Genomic DNA, 19,032 nt, shown 5'->3' with positions numbered 1-19,032 from the left:
CTAGCGCATCATTGTGCTATGGTCCAGGCCCCTTCTGAAATGCTCCGGTCACCTTTGTGAGAACATTTCTGATAAATAGCACAAATGCTCTGTGCCCCTTTAATTTGCTTAATTTATTTAGACTCTGGCCTCATGTATTTTTGGATAATATAGCAATATGCAAAGTTCTCTAATGAACAGAGATTACGTGGTGGGCACATAATCATGCTCCCCAAATTTAACAGGCACCCCTCTATCTTCAAATGCAAAGGTTGGCGTCTCTATACGTACATGCCTTTACATTACATTACATTACATTTGTTAAGCGCACTATTGACCCTTAGGCATAAAGGCGCTGACAAACCAAAAGACATATAGCACAAAAGAGGGCAGGCTTAGAGATGAAAGATCATAAGACTCCTCAGACGGTTATTCCACTATCCCCTATTTGGAAACATCCTTATGTTCCCAAGATCAGACAAATAAATATGTCTTCAGTTCCTTCTTGAACGATGCAAGAGAGGAGTGACTCCTCAAACTTGAAGGAAGGTTGTTCCAGAGCGAGGGGGCCCTCACCTCAAATGCTCCCTTTTCCGCCTTCGTTGTTTTACATCTTGGCTGTATAGTTTGATTAGAGAAATCAGATCTCAGAGAATGTACATTACTCTTAGAAATTATATACTGCTGTAAATACTCAGGCATTACTTGAAGCCGGCATTTGAAAACAATAACCAGTACTCTAAAATTAATCCTGGCTTCAATAGGTAGCCAGTGTAGAGAGCGTCTGGCCACCGTTACATGGCTATGCATGGGAAGTCTAAGAACCACTCTAACCGCCCAATTCTGGGCTACCGGCAGTCTATGCAGCTCTCTTTGATTAATGCCCAGCAGGAGCTGCAAGAATAGTCCAATTTGGCACCTATAATTTCCCTGGCTATGGTCTCTGCACTTTCCTGCGAAATCATGGGCCTCAGATGAGCCAAATGTCTGATATAATAGAATACCCCTGTCACCACTGATGAGACGTGGGCTCTCATGCTTAATGTCGAGTCCAAGATCACTCCTAAAAATGTTGTCTTAGATAAAGGAGTAATAATGTCCTCCCCCAATTTGAAGGAGCTGTAATCTTGATTTAACTTGCCAATCGCCTTGGAACTGCCGACTATCTGCAGCTCGGTCCTACTGCGATTAAGAGCTAGAAAATTATTCAGCATCCATTTTTCAATAAGTGCAGAAACTCTATTCACCTCCGCCTCATCCTTTTTGAGGTGTCCCGACAACTTAATAACACATTGAGTGTCGTCTGCATAATTAGATAATACGACCCCCTCCTCATGTAACATAAAGAAGAAAGGGGCCATGAACAAATTGTACAGGCAAGGGGACAAGCTTGCCCCTTGTGGGACCCCATGAAGAACAGAAAGTGGGTCAGCTTCAGCAGTAGCCGAGCAGACTCTACTTGTTCTGTTCTCCAAAAAAGAGGGGATCCACAGGGCTGCTGACTCTGAAAGATTAGCCACCTCCTGTAGCCATGGAATTAAGATAGAGTGCTCAACCAAATCAAAGGCTGCAGACTGATCTAATAAGATTATCACAGATAGTCAGCTTTTATCCATTTCCCTCATTAATTTTGATTTCAATTCCAATAGTGAAGTTTCCATCCCATATTTCTTCCTAAAACCCGACTGATTGGGATGGAGGATGTAATGCAGGTCTAAGTGCTCTGCAAGTTGACTGTAAGCCACTCTATCCAGAATCTTAAGTAAGAAGGGTGTGTTGGAAATAGGTCGGAAATTTAAAGGATTATCCATTGGCAGTCCCGGTTTTTTTTAGAATAGGGGTAACCATGGTTGCTTTTAATTCATTAGGCACACTACCTGCCTTAAGGGAGGCATTTAAAAAATTACAGATGGCATTGATGAGCTGCGGAGGACATGTTTTTATAATCAAAGAAGAGCAAGCATCGCCTCTACATTGTGATGGTTTCATATGCTCTATGATTTTTAACAACTCACTTTCTGTGATTGAATGAAAATTAAACTGGGGGACTGACGGGTCAGGCGTAAAACCATCAGTACCGGCCTCGCCAGTATCGATGGTTAATTACCTTTTTTCAAGCATGGATTCCCTAATTTTGTGAAGTTTATTATATAAACCTTTTTGAATCTGTTGACACCATTCTGCATCAGTTTTAATTAGGGAATCGAGAGAGACTGGAGTAGCTTCCTGTTCCTTTAATATCTTAAAGATTTCCCTTGTGTTGGATTTAGCTTTGCTTATCCGCTGTTATGGAAGTCTTTTTTTGATCCAAAATCGACTTTTTATATCCACGCACAGAGTTCTTATACTTAACCAATAACTCTGAGTGATGTTCCTTTTTCCATGCAAAGTAAGCTTTACTAACCTCAACTTTTCTAGTTCTAAGGTCATCCGAGAACCAGGCCTTACTTTTATGCTCATTGTGCAAGGCATCGAGATATTTTCTACACATCTGTCAAGTAACTCAACCTACTGAAATATCAGGCAATGATATTAATGCTTGCTCTATTTACTTTGGTTAACTTTTAGTATAATGGTGTACATTCTGTGTATGGACACATATTGAATTTCTGACATTATTTTCACAATTTGTATCCAGTTTTTTATAAGAAGTGCATTTTCTTTAACAAGACTTGTATCCTCTTTTCATATTTTATCAATAGGGCATACTGTAGTTTGTGATAATACCTTTTGTCAAATTGTCTATCAACTTTTCGTAGATCCCTAGAGATCATGGTTTTCAAAGAATCCCTTTTAGAACATTGATCTTTTTCCAGCGCTCCTACACCCTTCCTCTCCTCCCCATCTGTGCTTCTGTAATCCCAGTTTTACTCCACCAGATCACGCTCGCTCACACCCCTTCTGGAAGTGTCATTTCCCAGCACCTTCACAGTGCTCCGAGTGATGGCATCTAGGCTTGCTCTATTTGAATTTCCATACATATGTCCACTCCTCTCCCTCTTGGTCAGAATCTTCAAGTGTACAACTAGAACAGCTTCCAATGTAGAGATATAGGAATTTGTCTTGCCCTTTCATTTGACTTCCAGTCGGATCTTATCACCGACCTATGATTCCTCCTCTTTGAAATTGGGTGAAAAATGTCTTAATTGCTGAATTGTTTAAACTGCTTTTTAACTGATATCAACTGTACTTACGATTGAAATGACCCAAAATCTCCATGATTATTGAGACATATAAGGACTTATTCTTCGGGAATAAAAAAATTGCAAAAATAGGTAAAAATGTATTTTACAAGGCAGATTAATGTTGTTAAGCATTGAAAAAAGCAAAAGCTCTTTAAGAACCAAACCGTCTACATTTTTCCCGAAATACATGTCTACACTAAGACCTATTGGCATTACTTTTGAGCAACCTTGTTCTTTTGTTCTAAGTATTCAGTGGTAATAAAATTGATCCGTAAACTGTCATAGGTTGTACATGGTTGTTTCCTGTGAACTGAGACTCTCGCTCCTCAAATTCATCTAATCATTCACCCATTTGACTCAATATTGTTGTCTAGGACATGGCAGGCATAGATTCCACGTAAGTTGGATGGTGAGAATGTTCAGCTACTATGGCCTCTTTTTTGTGTGAGACAAACATTATTTTTAGTATACAGAATTATGCTTTTAAGACACTAGTCAACTTCAAAATGAGTTCAAATACCTATGGGTTTAGTTAGCCCAACATGGCAAGGATTCAACATGAGAAAGCAGTCAACAAAATGGCAAGGATCATTTCGTATTGACTGTTTTACACCTATCACATTTTCAGATCTATCTTACTTTAGTGTCATACTAACTTTGTCCTTCCTGTTAGAAGATATATATTACATGGACGCTGTAGCGTCCATGTAGTTATGGTTAAGTTGGTGTTTCTATAGGAAGAGCATTTTTGGGTGGCTTATAACTTCGCTCCCTCTGGACGAATCCTCACCAAACTTTGCAAAAAAGGATATGGCCCACTCTGAATTTTTTTGCCAAGTTTGGAGAGGTTTGGTCCAGGGCGAGCAAAGTTATAGGGGGGGTCCCAAAACTTTTGTTTTTTCCCATAGACATAAACTTTGCGCACGCCTACAGCCTAAACCGCTGGACGGATTTACACCAAATGTGCGGCAGGAGCGGGGGCTTGCTCAATGACATTTGTGATGTCATCTTTGATGTCCTGGGTGTTAGTGTTAGCAGTGCACGGTGGCGCGAGTTATGGTTGCTTATCTTACCATAACTGCAGAATTTCAGGGGTTTTTCGGTTTTACTTTGAACCATAACGTCCCTTTAACAAAGTTTTTTTACTGAATATATATATATATATATATATATATATATATATATATATATATATATATATGTTATAGTGCGGTGGTCGCCACACTAAAGTTAATATGTTTACCTAGTTCCATAGGAAACCCTAAAATTGAATTGCTAATCACTATTGACTTTCAGGACGGATTTTCCTGATATTTTGCAGACAAAAGGGCCTTTGTTGTCAGTGAGGAGGGAAGGGTGTGGGAATAGGATTGGTAGGAGGGCTCTGGTCACTGGAAGAAGCCTTCCACCACTGTGTTTCTCACTGTCTCTCTTACCCTTTCCTGTGACCTCCACTTCCTCTGGAGCAAAGCACTCTGGGGGTGACATCAACAGCAGATAGTCCACTCTGGCCAGGAGTAGGGATTGGTCCACTAAAGCAGGCTACCTTTAAACCAATCGCCTGAAGACTTGTGCCTTTAAAAGAAGGGTTCTCGCACCTCTTCAGCAGATGCTTCTCAGACCCTCTTGGATTCTTTAAAGCTGCAGGTTCATCTGAAGATCTCACTGGACTTCCTTTGGGACAGATTTACTGTCCAAATCCCTCAGCCTGAGTTGAAGAATGAGCCCTCCAAGATAGAAGGAAGATCTGTCACCTCACCACTCCCGGGGCACATAGGGAGTGACCGGTGCTGTGGATCAGGACCAACCACTCTGCAACGGATCTCATAGCCTAGAGGAGCAGAACCTTAACAAAAGCATCCTGTCCTCGAGTCCTCTGCAAAGGCCTCACAGTAATCAGAGGGCTAGACCAGCCAAAGCTCCCTGTTCTACCGCACCGCACCAGTCACTCCAGGTTCACCAGGTACCAACACTGGTATCTGCATTGGTCCAACCAGCAGAACTATTGCTTGCAGCTAAATCAGCTTGACACTGTATTGTGTCCTAGCGAAGCATGTGACTTACTAGGCCCGAAGCGACTGCTCAACGTGGGGGCCCAAACCGAATCACTGGAGAGTCACTTTGTGACTATAACCGGGGTTTACAAACATAACTCGGCCCAGCTATCTCATGAACTGCCGCCTCATTGATCACACATCAGCACACCAAAGATCACCACTTCAACAACCATCGCACACCAGATCGAACCGCTGGAGTGGCACTCATTGATCCCTTCAGTGGCTAAAACCTGACTCACAAAACTGACAGAAGGATATTTATATAAAAAGTATTCCTCAAGCTAAGTCCTTAGCAATAACTCAATAGCCTTACAGGTAAGTAACCTCATAGCCCATTCCGCCAGCCCTAGCACAAGGTGATGTGCCAACTACAAATGGGATGTCGAGGTCCTCTCCCTCTCCTCTCTCATCACTTTTCTGTCTTCTAAAAGTAAGTGCATACGTGATAGAGGTCGGTCTCAGCCTTTAATGTTGCCGCCTCCAATGTGTATGACTTATAACATAAAGTAAAATAACTTCCCTTTAACCACTAGGCAAGGGACATAAAACAATATATTTCTGATTGTCTAACACTAAGTTAGATCGAAATATTTGACTGTGTTTGCTTTATATACGTCCCCTATGTCTGTATATATGGGGTATCGGGGTCTGGATAATCAGTCCAGTACCACTTAAAGATAGGTCAACCGGTTACAGCGGGATTCAGTCATTGGCCGCTTTCTTCAGGACGAATACTTCTATTAACGGTATTCTCTATGTTAACTTCAGTATTAGTGAAGATTATGAGGATATCTTCGGGTGTCCAGTGGGCTTGATGCATGGATCCCTGACTCCTATAGGATAAAAAGACAAAAAAAGACAAATGGAACACTCATCAGTCTATGAGTACTTTCTAGGTGATTATATGGATGTGCATGTCCATACAATTCAAGTTAAGCAACTTCTTACCCATGTAGGGCAGTCTTCTAATGTTGCTGCCTGTTCTATGGTGAGCCGATCGAACACTCAATTGAATCAGTTTCAGAATGGAATCTGTGAACAAATGCGGCGGGGCAAGGGCGCGGTGTTTGGCGCCGCTGGTGTCGGGTCCCTGGAGGGACGTTCCCCTTCCTGCCGGAGGCCACGCCCCCTGGACATATTACGGCGCTGCAAGCCCCGCAGCGGTGAAGCCCGCGGCGGGGCAAGGGCGCGGTGTTTGGCGCCGCTGGTGTTCGGCGTACGTGGAGGGAGGCACTCCTTGCGTTGGCCATCGGACGGGGGCGATAAGTAAAGTAAGTGCAGACTAGTGTTTTGCACCTGGGACTGCTGGTGTCTTCTTATCTGACGGCGTAGAGCCCGTGAAAACCTGCTGGGGGCCGGACCCGGACCCGGGACCTCAGTACAGCCCTCTACTGGTCAGCTCTGAGGGGCTCCGTCATGTCCCTAATAAAGTCCCTGAGGTCCTTTAGGGGCCACGCTGCGCCAAGGAAACTGGCCACGAAACCGGCTGGCTCTCTGCCATCTACCACGCCATCTACCCCGCCCACGTTTTGCTTTGAGTCTACTGAGTCCCTGTCCAAAGCCCCTGAGCATACACTAGCAAGAAAACTCTTGGTCATCAAAAGAAGTAGCCATCAGGGTGTAACTGAAAAACCTAGGCCCAAAGCAAAGTCCCATACCACGGCCTCCTCATGTTCTGATACTGACCCTGTATACCGAGAGCCTATATATGCCGTGGAGGGTACGAAAGCACCCACCCCAGGAACCGAATGCGGGGGGAGGCCTTCCAGTAATCTGGCTAACTTCCCAATGCAGAGCTGCAAAGGAACCCTCCCAACTCAGAAGCTCGAAGACATTGTCTGTCAAGAATCTCTGCCCACCGATTCTGGGAACTCTGAAGCCATGCCTCTGGCCAATGCCTCTGGCACAGGCATAGGGGGGGTTGGTGATGTGTCAGTTCTTCCTTTTGCATCCCTGGCACCTGTTGTTTCTGTCACCCCCCAACCCAGTTCGCCCATTGTAAGTCTACACCTGCCACCTGTTCTCCCACCTACCTCTGGCCCTATTTTCGTCTGCTCACCCCCAGCCACAGCTGCTACCACTTTGGATCTATTGGACACAGAAACCACTGGAGCAATCGAAGATAATCTCCCGCCTATCTCCACTAGTAGCTCATGGAGCGAGACCTTACTTGCATCGATCTCAGGGTCCTGCTCCTTTTCTCATCTAACCCCCTTCAGGGCTCTCAAACCCGTTACCCACGGTAGCTACTCCTCCACCGCTGCACTACAGAAGGAGGTGCATACTGTCGGCTGTTGCTCCTGTGCACAAGTGCTCTCTGAAATTGCAATCATCAAGAAACTGCTTTTGGTACTGATTGATGCCCGGGGAATAAGAGGGGAGGGGAAGGGTGGAGTGGACCCGCCGGGGGAGTCTTCCAGTATGCCCCCAGTTGGCAAGGGACTCAACCCCCCTCAGCGACCTTCAATTATTCCACCCTGCGAAAGGACCGCCAATGCATCAATGAGCCCTACTCGGGTTGTCCAGCTGATGCATCCTAACGCAGAGAGGGGCCACCCTACTGGGAGCATCGAACCAAGTGTGATGGGGGAGAGTCCCCCAAGCGGCCTGACAATCAATCCTGCTAGGGAGGGAGGGAGCGGAGCACGTGGCTTCTGTCCAAGGGGGTGCCGCCCCAAGAGTCCAGTACATGGGGGGAAAAGTACTGCCACGGTTTTCCTGCATGGGGTACCTAAGTTGCCTTTGGGCAGGCGAGAACCAAGGGACGCCCTCTCAAACAAATGTCTCCACTGGCTGCGTTCTGTTGGGAACTGTCCCTTTGTGACCAGGGAAGCGTTGGTGGGGTGCGTCAGAATGGCAGGCGAAGGTATAAACCCCTCTGACTCTGTTAAAATTGTCTTCAGGAATGGCCAAATGGTCAGGGAAGTTTTGAGAAGATCTGGGGGTTATGTGCGGGCCCCATATAGTGGGATTACAATTAGCTCGTGCCCCTATCTGGGAGCCGTTGCCCTACCTGGAACTGTCACACATTGTACTGTCCTGTCGGGAGCGAACTGTACTCCTCTGGGTAAAAGGCCTGTGGGGGGACGCGTCTGAGTGACTAGGGCGGATATCTAGTTTTGTGACCATTTGGTCAAGTCAAGGGACCATGTGCAACGTAATAGGGTCCTTGGGGTTGACTCCCTTTTCCACTCTAAATATTTTCTGATCTATAGTGTTGGGTAATGGTGCAAAGATTGCACTTCCTTTTACGTGTTTTGATCTTGTTTATCTTGGGTTTGTTGGATTCTTCAAACTGTAACCTGGATTTGTGCTACAATGTGTATTTTGTTGTTTAATGGTTGTTTTTATACATCCGAATAAACCTGTTTTGACTGACTGAAATCATGAAATCAGTAGACAATGCTGATGTTAATTTGCATTGTGCTTTAAAAGTCTATCCATGTGGTGGGTGTGAACTATGCTGTGGCCAAACAGAAACCTAAAACCACAATAAATCAAAATAACAGGGCAACAGGTTTTCACCTGTCTTCACTGGTAAAAATGCGCACAGTGGAAGGATCGATTCTTCTGCCCTTGTAGCCGTACTCCTATTAATAAAAACACACATAGGGTCCCTTAGGTGCTTATCTTTTGTCCATGTCTCACAAAACATTTCAATATATAATACCATGTGCCTTTCACTCTATGTTGCTAATTTTCGAAGACTGCCTTCAACTTTGTTCAAAACTATATATGTGCCATGGTTCCCGCTGATGGCGCTTGCACTTGTAGCACTTCCCTGTCTTGGCATGCTGGCCTCTACTCTTGGTGTATAGCCGCCTTCCTCAAAATTGTGTTTGGCTCACCTTAATTTCTTTGTGAACGCCGTGTATCGTCTATCGGTTCGTGTGAGGCGCCATCTTGAGACGCTCGTTGTTTATGAACAGACGTTCCGATCACGTGATTTGTTGGCTCCGTGTAGCGCAACTCTAAGTTTTCTCTCTGAATCCCGGCATAGTGGTTCATGTTAATAACACACAACTGTGCCATCCAAATGCTGCACACTGTCATCTCCTCGTGCGCTGGGAATTCGCTCCATTCAGTATCTCATTCGCGCAGCACTTGCCAACTACCAAGATGTCCCAGGTATGCTGAGGGATGTAGTTTCTTCTCCTGTTGTTTCCGATTAAGGACGATGATTCCAATAGCGAGGCTTAGACTAACTCAGAGTTTCAACTAACTCAGAGTTTCATTGTTATAAGAGTCCAGATGGTCAGCCATTCGTACGTTGCGGATTCCTGTTGTTAGTTATTCCAACACATTTTCAGCGTGGATTGTGGGAGGTGTAGTTTCTTGTTGTACAGGCACAATTGTGGATAGGAGCGAGGTGAGATGGGGCTCCATGGTGTACTGTTCCATCAAGTGTAAGGTATGACATCTTCATACCCTATATCAGGTCTCAACATTGCTATCGGCTCGGTTACTACTCAGTGCTTAATAGTGCCGGGAACAAAGTGCTGTATTAAGTTAGTTTTACATTAATACACAAACCCATATATATGTTCACTGTACTGTCGTTCTGTTACATGACAGCCAGAGCTTGCCAACATATCTCCTCATTGAGGCCGAATTCATGACTCAGTAGCCTAAAAATCCAATGCTGTTCTCTCTTTAGTAACAGGGCTGCTATGTTCCCTCCACGTTTAGGTATTTTGATTTTTTCCAGAAAGGAGTATCAGATGTTACAGGACTACATAACAAGTCTACTTATTATCCACCTCCACATGCAAACACAGTGGAATCCCAGACCTTTGAGAAAGTTATCCTCAAGAAATTAGAAGAAATTGAAGCAGAGGAAACAAATGGAGGCTTCCATAACATGACAAGAACAGAAAACATAGCCCTGAAAGAACTACAGTCGAATACAGAGATAATTATAAAACTGGCCGATAAGGGGGGAGCCATTGTCATCATGAACAAACTGGATTACGATAATATGGTGAAAACCCTGATAGAAGATCGAGCCACCTATCAAAAACTTGGGAGTGACCCTACAGAGAGGCTAAGAAATATAATTAATCCAATTATTGAAGAAGCAGAAGCCGAAGGGCACATTAGTGCCAAAGAAGCTGCATTCCTAAGTCCAATCTACCCGAGGCGACCTGCCTTTTACGCCTTGCCTAAAATTCATAAAGGCACCTCTCCAATAACCGGGCGCCCAATAGTCTCTGGCATTGGTTCTATTCTAGAACCACTGACACAATGTGTAGATTATTTCCTAAGAAAAGAAGTAGGTAAAATGCGCTCGTATACAAAAGATACCACTGCAGTGTTAGTTCATTTGAATAATCTTATCATAGACAGTCAAGATATCTACATTGTGACTATGGACATTAAGTCACTCTATTAAAAAATCCCGCAAAGGGAAACCCTGAAAGTGTTTGAGAAGATACTACAAACCAAAACCATCGACATGCCCCCACATTGATTATGCAATTGGCAGAACTGGCCTTAACCAAAAACTACTTCTTGAATGAAGACGACTATTACCAACAAATAGCGGAAACAGCAATTGGAGCAACGTTTGCTCCACTTTTGCGAATCTATATGTCGCTGACTTTGAGGAGAAATGTATATAACCTGACACCAATCCTTTCGCCAGCAATATTGTGAGTTGGCGTTGATACATCGACGATATACTTTTCATTTTCAAAGGAGATAGTAGTACTTTGAACAACTTCGGTCAATGGATCAATGAACTCAAACCTTTTCTCAGATTCACTCATGAAGCAAGTACATCAGAAGCCACCTTCCTGGATCTCAAGATCACAAGAACGGGACATACCTTTGAAACCACGGTCTTTCAAAAACCTACGGATAGAAATTCCTTACTTGACTTCAACAGTTTTCATCAAAGGTCACTTAAGGAAAACTTACTGTTCAGCCAGTTTCTACGTTTCAAGAGGAACTGCACAACCAGAAGTGAATATGATAGAGAGGCTGAAAGACTCACGAAGAACCTTAAAGACAGAAATTACCCACACAGGATAATAAAACAAGCCAGAAAGAGGGCGAGAAACATACCAGGAGACGTTACCCTCAACCAACATGGCAAGAGGAACAGAGATGAGAAGACTGTAACAGCAGTGTTTAGTCACTCTACAGTCACTAACCGCCTAAAGAAAGAGATTCGAAAAGCCTGGCACACCTTGAATGTAGAAGAAACGCCATTACCAACACCGCTGTTCGCAATTAGGAGGAGAACAAACCTTAGGGACTCCTTGGTCCACAGTTACAAAGAAAGCAATATGGTACCTGATACAACCACCCTCTGGAATACACTGAGATCAATGGGCCACACACCTTGTGGTAACTGCACAGTCTGTAAATTCACTGAGCATACCACGTCAATTGACATTGGATGGAAATACCCCTGGGAACAGAGGCATTTAACGAATTGCAACACCACAAATGTAGTATATTTGAATGACGACGAGAGCCATCAAAATTCGTATTGGAGAGCATAGATCCAATATAAGGACCAAAAAAAGAACGGCTCCATTGGTTGAACATTACATTAAAATGAAACACACGGAAAATGATCTTGCATGGACCATTCTGGAAAAAATCAAAATACCTAAACGTGGAGGGAACATAGCAGCCCTGTTAGTAAAGAGAGAACAGCATTGGATTTTTAGGCAAAGGAGTCATGAATTCGGCCTCAATGAGGAGATATGTTGGCAAACTCTGGCTGTTATGTAACAGAACGACAGTACAGTGAACATATATATGGGTTTGTGTATTAATGTAAAACTAACTTAATACAGCACTTTGGTCCCGGCACTATTAAGCACTGAGTAGTAACTGAGCTGATAGCAATGTTGAGACCTGATATAGGGTATGAAGATGTCATACCTTACACTTGATGGAACAGTACACCATGGAGCCCCATCTCACCCCGCTCCTATCCACAATTGTGCCTGTACAACAAGAAACTACACCTCCCACAATCCACGGCGAAAATGTGTTAGAATAACTAACAACAGGAATCCGCAACGTACGAATGGCTGACCATCTGGACTCTTATAACAATGAAACTCTGAGTTAGTTGAAACTCTGAGTTAGTCTAAGCCTCGCTATTGGAATCATCGTCCTTAATCGGAAACAACAGGAGAAGAAACTACATCTCCCAGCATACCTGGGACATCTTGGTAGTTGGCGAGTGCTGCGCAAATGAGATACTGAATGGAGCGAATTCCCAGCACACGAGGAGATGACAGTTTGCAGCATTTGGATGGCACAGTTGTGTGTAATTAACATGAACCACCATGCCGGGATTCAGAGAGAAAACTTAGAGTTGCGCTACACGGAGCCAACGAATCACGTGATCGGAACGTCAGTTCATAAACAACGAGCATCTCAAGATGGCACCTCACACGAACCGATAGACGATACACGGCGTTCACAAAGAAATTAAGGTGAGCCAAACACAATTTTGGGGAAGGCGGCTATACACCAAGAGTAGAGGCCAGCATGCCAAGACAGGGAAGTGCTGCAAGTGCAAGCGCCATCAGCGGGAACCATGGCACATATATAGTTTTGAACAAAGTTGAAGGCAGTCTTTGAAAATTAGCAACATAGAGTGATAGGCACATGGTATTATATATTGAAATGTTTTGTGAGACATGGACAAAAGATAAGCACCTAAGGGACCCTATGTGTGTTTTTATTAATAGGAGCACGGCTACAAGGACAGAAGAATCGATCCTTTCACTGTGCGCATTTTTACCAGCGAAGACAGGTAAAAACCTCTTGCCCTGTTATTTTGATTTATTGTGGTTTTAGGTTTCTGTTTGGCCACAGCATAGTTCACGCCCACCACATGGATAGACTTTTAAAGCACAATGCAAATTAACATCAGCATTGTCTATTGATTTCATGATTTCATTTGTTCACAGATTCCATTCTGGAACTGATTGAATTGAGCTTTCGATCGGCTCACCATAGAACAGGCAGCAACATTAGAAGACTGCCCTACATAGGTAAGAAGTTGCTTACCTTGAATTGTATGGACATGTATATCCATATAATCACCTAGAAAGTACTCATAGACTGATGAGGGTTCCATTTGTCTTTTTCTGTCGTTTTATCCTATAGGAATCAGGGATCCATGCATCAAGCCCACTGGACACCCGAAGATATCCTCATAATCTTCACTAATACTGAAGTTAACATAGAGAATACCGTTAATAGAAGTATTCGTCCTGAAGAAAACGGCCAATGACTGAATCCCGCTGAAACCGGTTGACCTATCTTTAAGTGGTACTGGACTGATTATCCAGACCCCGATATCCCATATATACAGACATAGGGGACGTATATAAAGCAAACACAATCAAATATTTCAATCTAACTTAGTGTTAGACGATCAGAAATATATTGTTTTATGTCCCTTGCCCAGTGGTTAAAGGGAAGTTATTTTACTTTATGTTATAAGTCATACACATTGGAGGCGGCAACATTAAAGGCTGAGACCGACCTCTATCACGTATGCACTTACTTTTAGAAGACAGGAAAGTGATGAGAGAGGAGAGGGAGAGGACCTCAACATCCCATTTGTAGTCAGCACATCACCTTGTGCTAGGGCTGGCGGAATGGGCTATGAGGTTACTTACCTGTAGGGCTATTGAGTTATTGCTAAGGACTTAGCTTGAGGAATACTTTTTAAATAAATATCCTTCTGTCAGTTTTGTGATAAAAATTGTGGTATAGACGGAAGGTGACTACCTTTCGACGCCCATTTGTTGTTACTAAAGCCTGACTCAGCCTGGCCGACTGCGAAGCGTTCCTTGGACCACCCCGACCTGCATCACTGATGATCCACTATTCTACCACAAGAGCAACTGAATTCGCCCCTATTAGACACCCACTCGCTGCTGGCGCCTCCACGATCCCACGTGCCCAAACTGAGCCTAATCAGCACGCATCAACGTTCGACCCAAGGTCTGACCGCGCCGGCCCACCAAGAACTGAATCCAGATACTGTTGTTTTTGAACTGCCGCCACAGTCCTCTTGGACTATAGAGACTGGTTAGGTCACAATTGTTCGTGTTTTCAACAATATATTCTTTTTATGGTATAACATTACCTACCACCCCTAGAACTATGCTCAGAATGCTACTTTCTCCAGTCTCTTGCATCTTGTCTGTTCTTCCTTTGGGATGGGTTTTTGTGCAGTAATCTCTTTTCGTTCTACGTGCAGATGGTGGTTCTATTGAACATTGATTGGACATTCCCTTTATATTCGAATGTCATACTGTGCTGCTTGGGTCACTACTGACTCACCTTGACATCCCTCTTAAGAGCATAGCCTTCCGTCGGCCCATGTTACCACAAAAGGTGAAGGAGGTACATCTTTTAACTGTCCCTGATTTACCTTTATGATTGCATTGTGTTTTGGTTTGTAGAAGTGTGAGGACTGAGTGGGCCATTTGACCCCTACTTGTCCTTGTACCCCTGCGAAGCACAATCCAATTCGTCACACTGACAAAGACCAGAAAAAAGAAGAAGAGCTGATAGCCTCCATAGGTTTATTATTATTATTATTATTATTATTAGTATTATTATTAGTAGTATTTTATTTACTAAGCGCAGACCTAACTCCGAGAAGCAATGGATCGATTTACAGAGGTATACAACAATACAGATATACAACGAGCGCTTTACGGAGGTATACAACAGAACAGATGCATAATGAAGCGCTTTTCAGAGGTAACAACAGAACAGATATAGAGCGGGGGTTAGGATACAGAGGGGCACAGAGGAGGGGTACAGCTGTAAAGGGCGGCGGGGAGGGGAGGGGCAGATGGCATCTAGCAAGTCAGGTGGCAAGGGGGCAACGTGATGGCCTAGTTGTTGAGGAGGTGGGCCTTGAGTACTTTTCTGAATTGTAGGAGCGTGGGGGCGTGTCTGATGCTGACGGGGAGGGCGTTCCATAGTCTTGGGGCGTAGGCAGAGAAGATATGTTTTCTGGTCCGTTCCTTTATCTCATAGAAGGAGGATGAAGGCATGCTGATGACTATATCTCAGACAATGGTTGGGAGTATACCAAGAAGAGAGTAAGACAAGGAACTATGTGGCAGACTATATCTCAGGCCCTGCCTAACATTAGACCCAGCGGGTTGGAAAAAGCTATAGACTTTGGCTCCGGGTTGACATCCCTTCGGCAGCGGCTAACATTAACACAACCTGAAAAAAAAACTTAAGCAAGGGGGAAGAAATACTTGCTGGTTGGCATGTGGTACTAGGTATCATCCTTGGCCCAGGAGGGTGAACCTCGGCTAGTGGATGAGAACCTTTACGCCAGAGACGTCCCCTAGAGTAAAGTGGATGAAGCACTTGCCGGTAGGTGAAGTAAAGCAGCAAGGTGGGGGCTGTACACTTTGGAACGAGAAGGCAAGAAATGGAATGTGCTGTATATTCACAACACTTTATATTGGATTAGGGGATTTTAAATCGATCAGCGGTCTCTTAGGCCAGCCCTAGCCCCCTTTTTGTACACCCATCCTGACATCTTTGGTATAGTTCCCCTTACTGTGTTAAAGTGGGGGGTGTATGCCCCCGAGGTGTACACATCATCCCATGCTGTTGCTTGTATGTAAAGGTGTTGAACTTTACCTGTGGCTCGTGTGTTCGGCTTGTCCTCCGTCGCACTCCCATTTTACTACATCATCTTAACTGCTGGATTGTGTAGCTTTTCAAGGTGCTTTAGTGCCAAGTAGCCCAAGCCTGGTGAATGTTTGCACTCAACAAATTCACATAACATAACACACAAAGAAAAATATCTGAACTGCAGTACCTCCAAAAACCCTTTGATTCGGGGGCTTTAGTGGGTGGTGACGGGCAGACTTCTTCATAATCCTGTAACATAGCAAGGACAGCAAGCATTAGAAATACAAGACCATTTAACATCACATTACATTACATTGCACTCCCTCCAGCATCAGGTGCTGCTTGATACACAGCATCCAGGGGACCCATCCAATGCACAATGAGCATTTATCTTTGGCAATGGGGGCTTCTCTTTTCAGTGTCAACGATAGGCTGAGTTATTGGAGCATGGAGCAACCAGCCTTAGGACACCCATCCATACAGCCATTGTGTTGAGTGCTACACACGCATAAACGCACGCACGCTCCCACACACACGCACACTCACGCCCACACAAACACACACACACCAGTACTCAGCACCACACCCCCTTGCTCTTATTTTCTGTTTTAGAAGCGCGTTCCACATTTGCTCTTAATGTCTATACATGTTGCTACTTTTAATCAATATTGTTATACAACATTTAAAATGCATATATTGGGCATTACACAGAGCTATGGATGGTGAAATTATATGTGTGCTAACTTAATCATACTTAACTCTATGCTATGACACACATATGTAACTAGCACATGTTCTGTACTGTTTATACTGTTTTATACTACTGCAATACCCTTTTCTCCCACTAATTCTTTTTATCCTTGTCACCCAAGATACCGCCCTCACCTGGTTTGACTCCCCGCTGGTTGTTCCCTTTCTATATCCTGGTGATGTAATGCAAAGTAATGTAAGCAAAACGTATACACCGCAACATGCGCCCAAGGGCATCTTGGATCTCCTTGCAAGGCAAAAGGAGAAAATCTAAAACAGAAAAGTCTTCAAAGCCTTACGAAAGGCAAAGTGGCTAACCATTGTCCTGTGTGGGAATAGTAAGGAGCTCCAAAGGCCCGCTGCCGCCACAGGAAAAGTGCAGGTCCCAATACGGCTGAAATTTACCATGGGGATAGAAATAAGGCAGGCATCAGCAGAGTGCAAAGCTCGAGCAGGAACATAGGGCCTAAATTTGGCCTGAAGATATTCGGCCCCCAGCTGTAGAAAGCGTGATGTGCCAGGCAGAAGGCTTTGAAACCTGTACGCTTGGTGATCAGGAGCCAATGAAGACTCCTGAGAATAGGAGATATATGAGCTCGACAAGGGGAGAAGGTAGCCAAGCGTGCTGCAGCGTTCTGAAGAACCTGGAGACGCTGTATAATGTAGGCAGGTTGGGCAAGAAACAAAGAGTCGCAATAGTCGATAGCCGAGACTACATGTGCCCGGTGATAACCAGGAAGAACACGACGCAGGAGCTTAAGCTGGAAATAGCCCAGTTGACAGATAGAATTCACCTGTGACTCCATAGAGAGCCAAGAGGAAAGTTTAACACCAAGATCTTTGACAATAGAGACAGGAGTTGGAAACGGGCCAAGGGAAAATGGGCAGTAGTCAGGAGTCCAAAAATAAGGGGCCTACCACCAGCACCTCAGTCGTATCCCTGTTCAAATTGCGCCAGCTGTTCCGCATCCATTCTCCCACGGCCTGGCTGCCGGTTCAGAGATGGAAAGATCAAGACGAACCACGATCTGGGTGTTGTCAGCATAGGAATAGCATAGGAAGCCATTAGAGAAGATGAGTTTGATCAGAGGTTGAACGTATGTATTAAACAAGACCGGGGAGGTGGAGGAACATTGAGGAACGCCACAAGTTTGGCAACAGTCCAAAAGAAAAGAGAACCAGGTCAGGGCAGCACCCGAGAGGCCGGCCTCTGCCAGGCGATCTATCAAGACCCCATGATCGATGGTATCACTGGCATTTCTGATCCTACACATATCCGGGTGGCACTCACCCAATACTCGGTGCTGGACCCACTACTTCTTGCACTTTGCAGTGTCTCCCTCTTCAAACTCATCTCCTCTTTTGGGTTCTCCTATCATTGCTTCACTTACAATACTGAGATCTTCTTCTCCGTCTCCTCCTTCTCCCCAATGATCTCATATTGCCTCTTCACCATTCATCACTGGATCTCACTTCACTGTCTTATGCTCAACTCCTCTAAGACAGAGGTCATCTGTCCCAAATCCCTTAACACTGCTCATCTACTCCCCTCCCAAATCGTTTTTCCCCCTGACCTGCTCACTTCACGTCCCTCTCAAGGCACACAATGTTAGGGTCCTGTATAACAGTGATCTAAAGTTCCAACACGTCATCACCTCTACAGCTGCAATTGCAAGGCTGTATCTGGTTAATTCTAATGAACTCTGCTCAGCCCATTTTTTTCAGGAAATATTTTTGAGAGCTTCCTTTGCTGAATGGCAGCCTGTCACAAAATAGCGCATGCGCCAGGCGCTCACAAGCGAGTGTGAGGAGGAAGTTGCTCCAGCAGGAGTGGTAAGGTAGAGAGAGGGACAGGGGTGAAGTTGAGATGGGTATGTTGATGGCGGGCAGTGTGAGAGGCAAGGGCAAAGACAGGGTCGCAGGAGGCAATGAAGTGTAGGTTAAGAGAACCAGAGGTTGCTAGGATGCCCTCTGCCGCATATGACGAGGGAGGTGGGTGGTTGGGGTGGGAGAGAATAGGATTGCATGCCATTCTTTGCTTTAGAGTTGGTAGTGAAAAGGGAGTGGCTGGCTAAAATAGTGTTTTGCCACAGTGGGAAAGCCGGGCACGGAAAGGCAGGCTTCGGTAAACGGAATAGGAGAAAATGACAGAGGGCAAAAAGTCTGAAGCCCAAAAGTCTGACCCCTATCTGTTCATATATATATATATATATATATATATATATATATATATGTGGGTAAAGTTAATAAAAATGTATAGGGGTAAGGTGGGGTGGTGTGGGGGATCTCCCACCATATATATATATATATATGCGAACAAATAGGGGAGGAGGGAAACAGACTTTTGGGACTCAGACTTTTCCATTCGTAATTTCACACAGATCCTCGGTAAACACAGCTTGCGGGAC

The 19,032-nt window shown here is 44.5% G+C and overlaps 1 protein-coding gene across 1 annotated transcript in view; it reads right to left on the bottom strand.

The window, feature by feature from the left end:
- LOC138504843 (sodium/nucleoside cotransporter 2-like) overlaps positions 1-19,032 on the bottom strand; it is a 239,484-nt gene that overhangs the window by 167,367 nt on the left and 53,085 nt on the right. Inside the window, exon 3 of the mRNA XM_069625280.1 lies at positions 16,062-16,123. Within this exon, the coding sequence (XP_069481381.1) occupies positions 16,062-16,123 (62 nt within the window). The remainder of the gene's footprint in view (positions 1-16,061; positions 16,124-19,032) is intronic.

Source organism: Ambystoma mexicanum, chromosome 11 (assembly GCF_040938575.1).
Source record: "Ambystoma mexicanum isolate Mex_15411 chromosome 11, UKY_AmexF1_1, whole genome shotgun sequence".
Taxonomy (NCBI): domain Eukaryota; kingdom Metazoa; phylum Chordata; class Amphibia; order Caudata; family Ambystomatidae; genus Ambystoma; species Ambystoma mexicanum.
The sequence above is the reverse complement of the archived record's forward strand: the minus strand, read 5'-3'. Positions and strand labels throughout refer to the sequence as shown.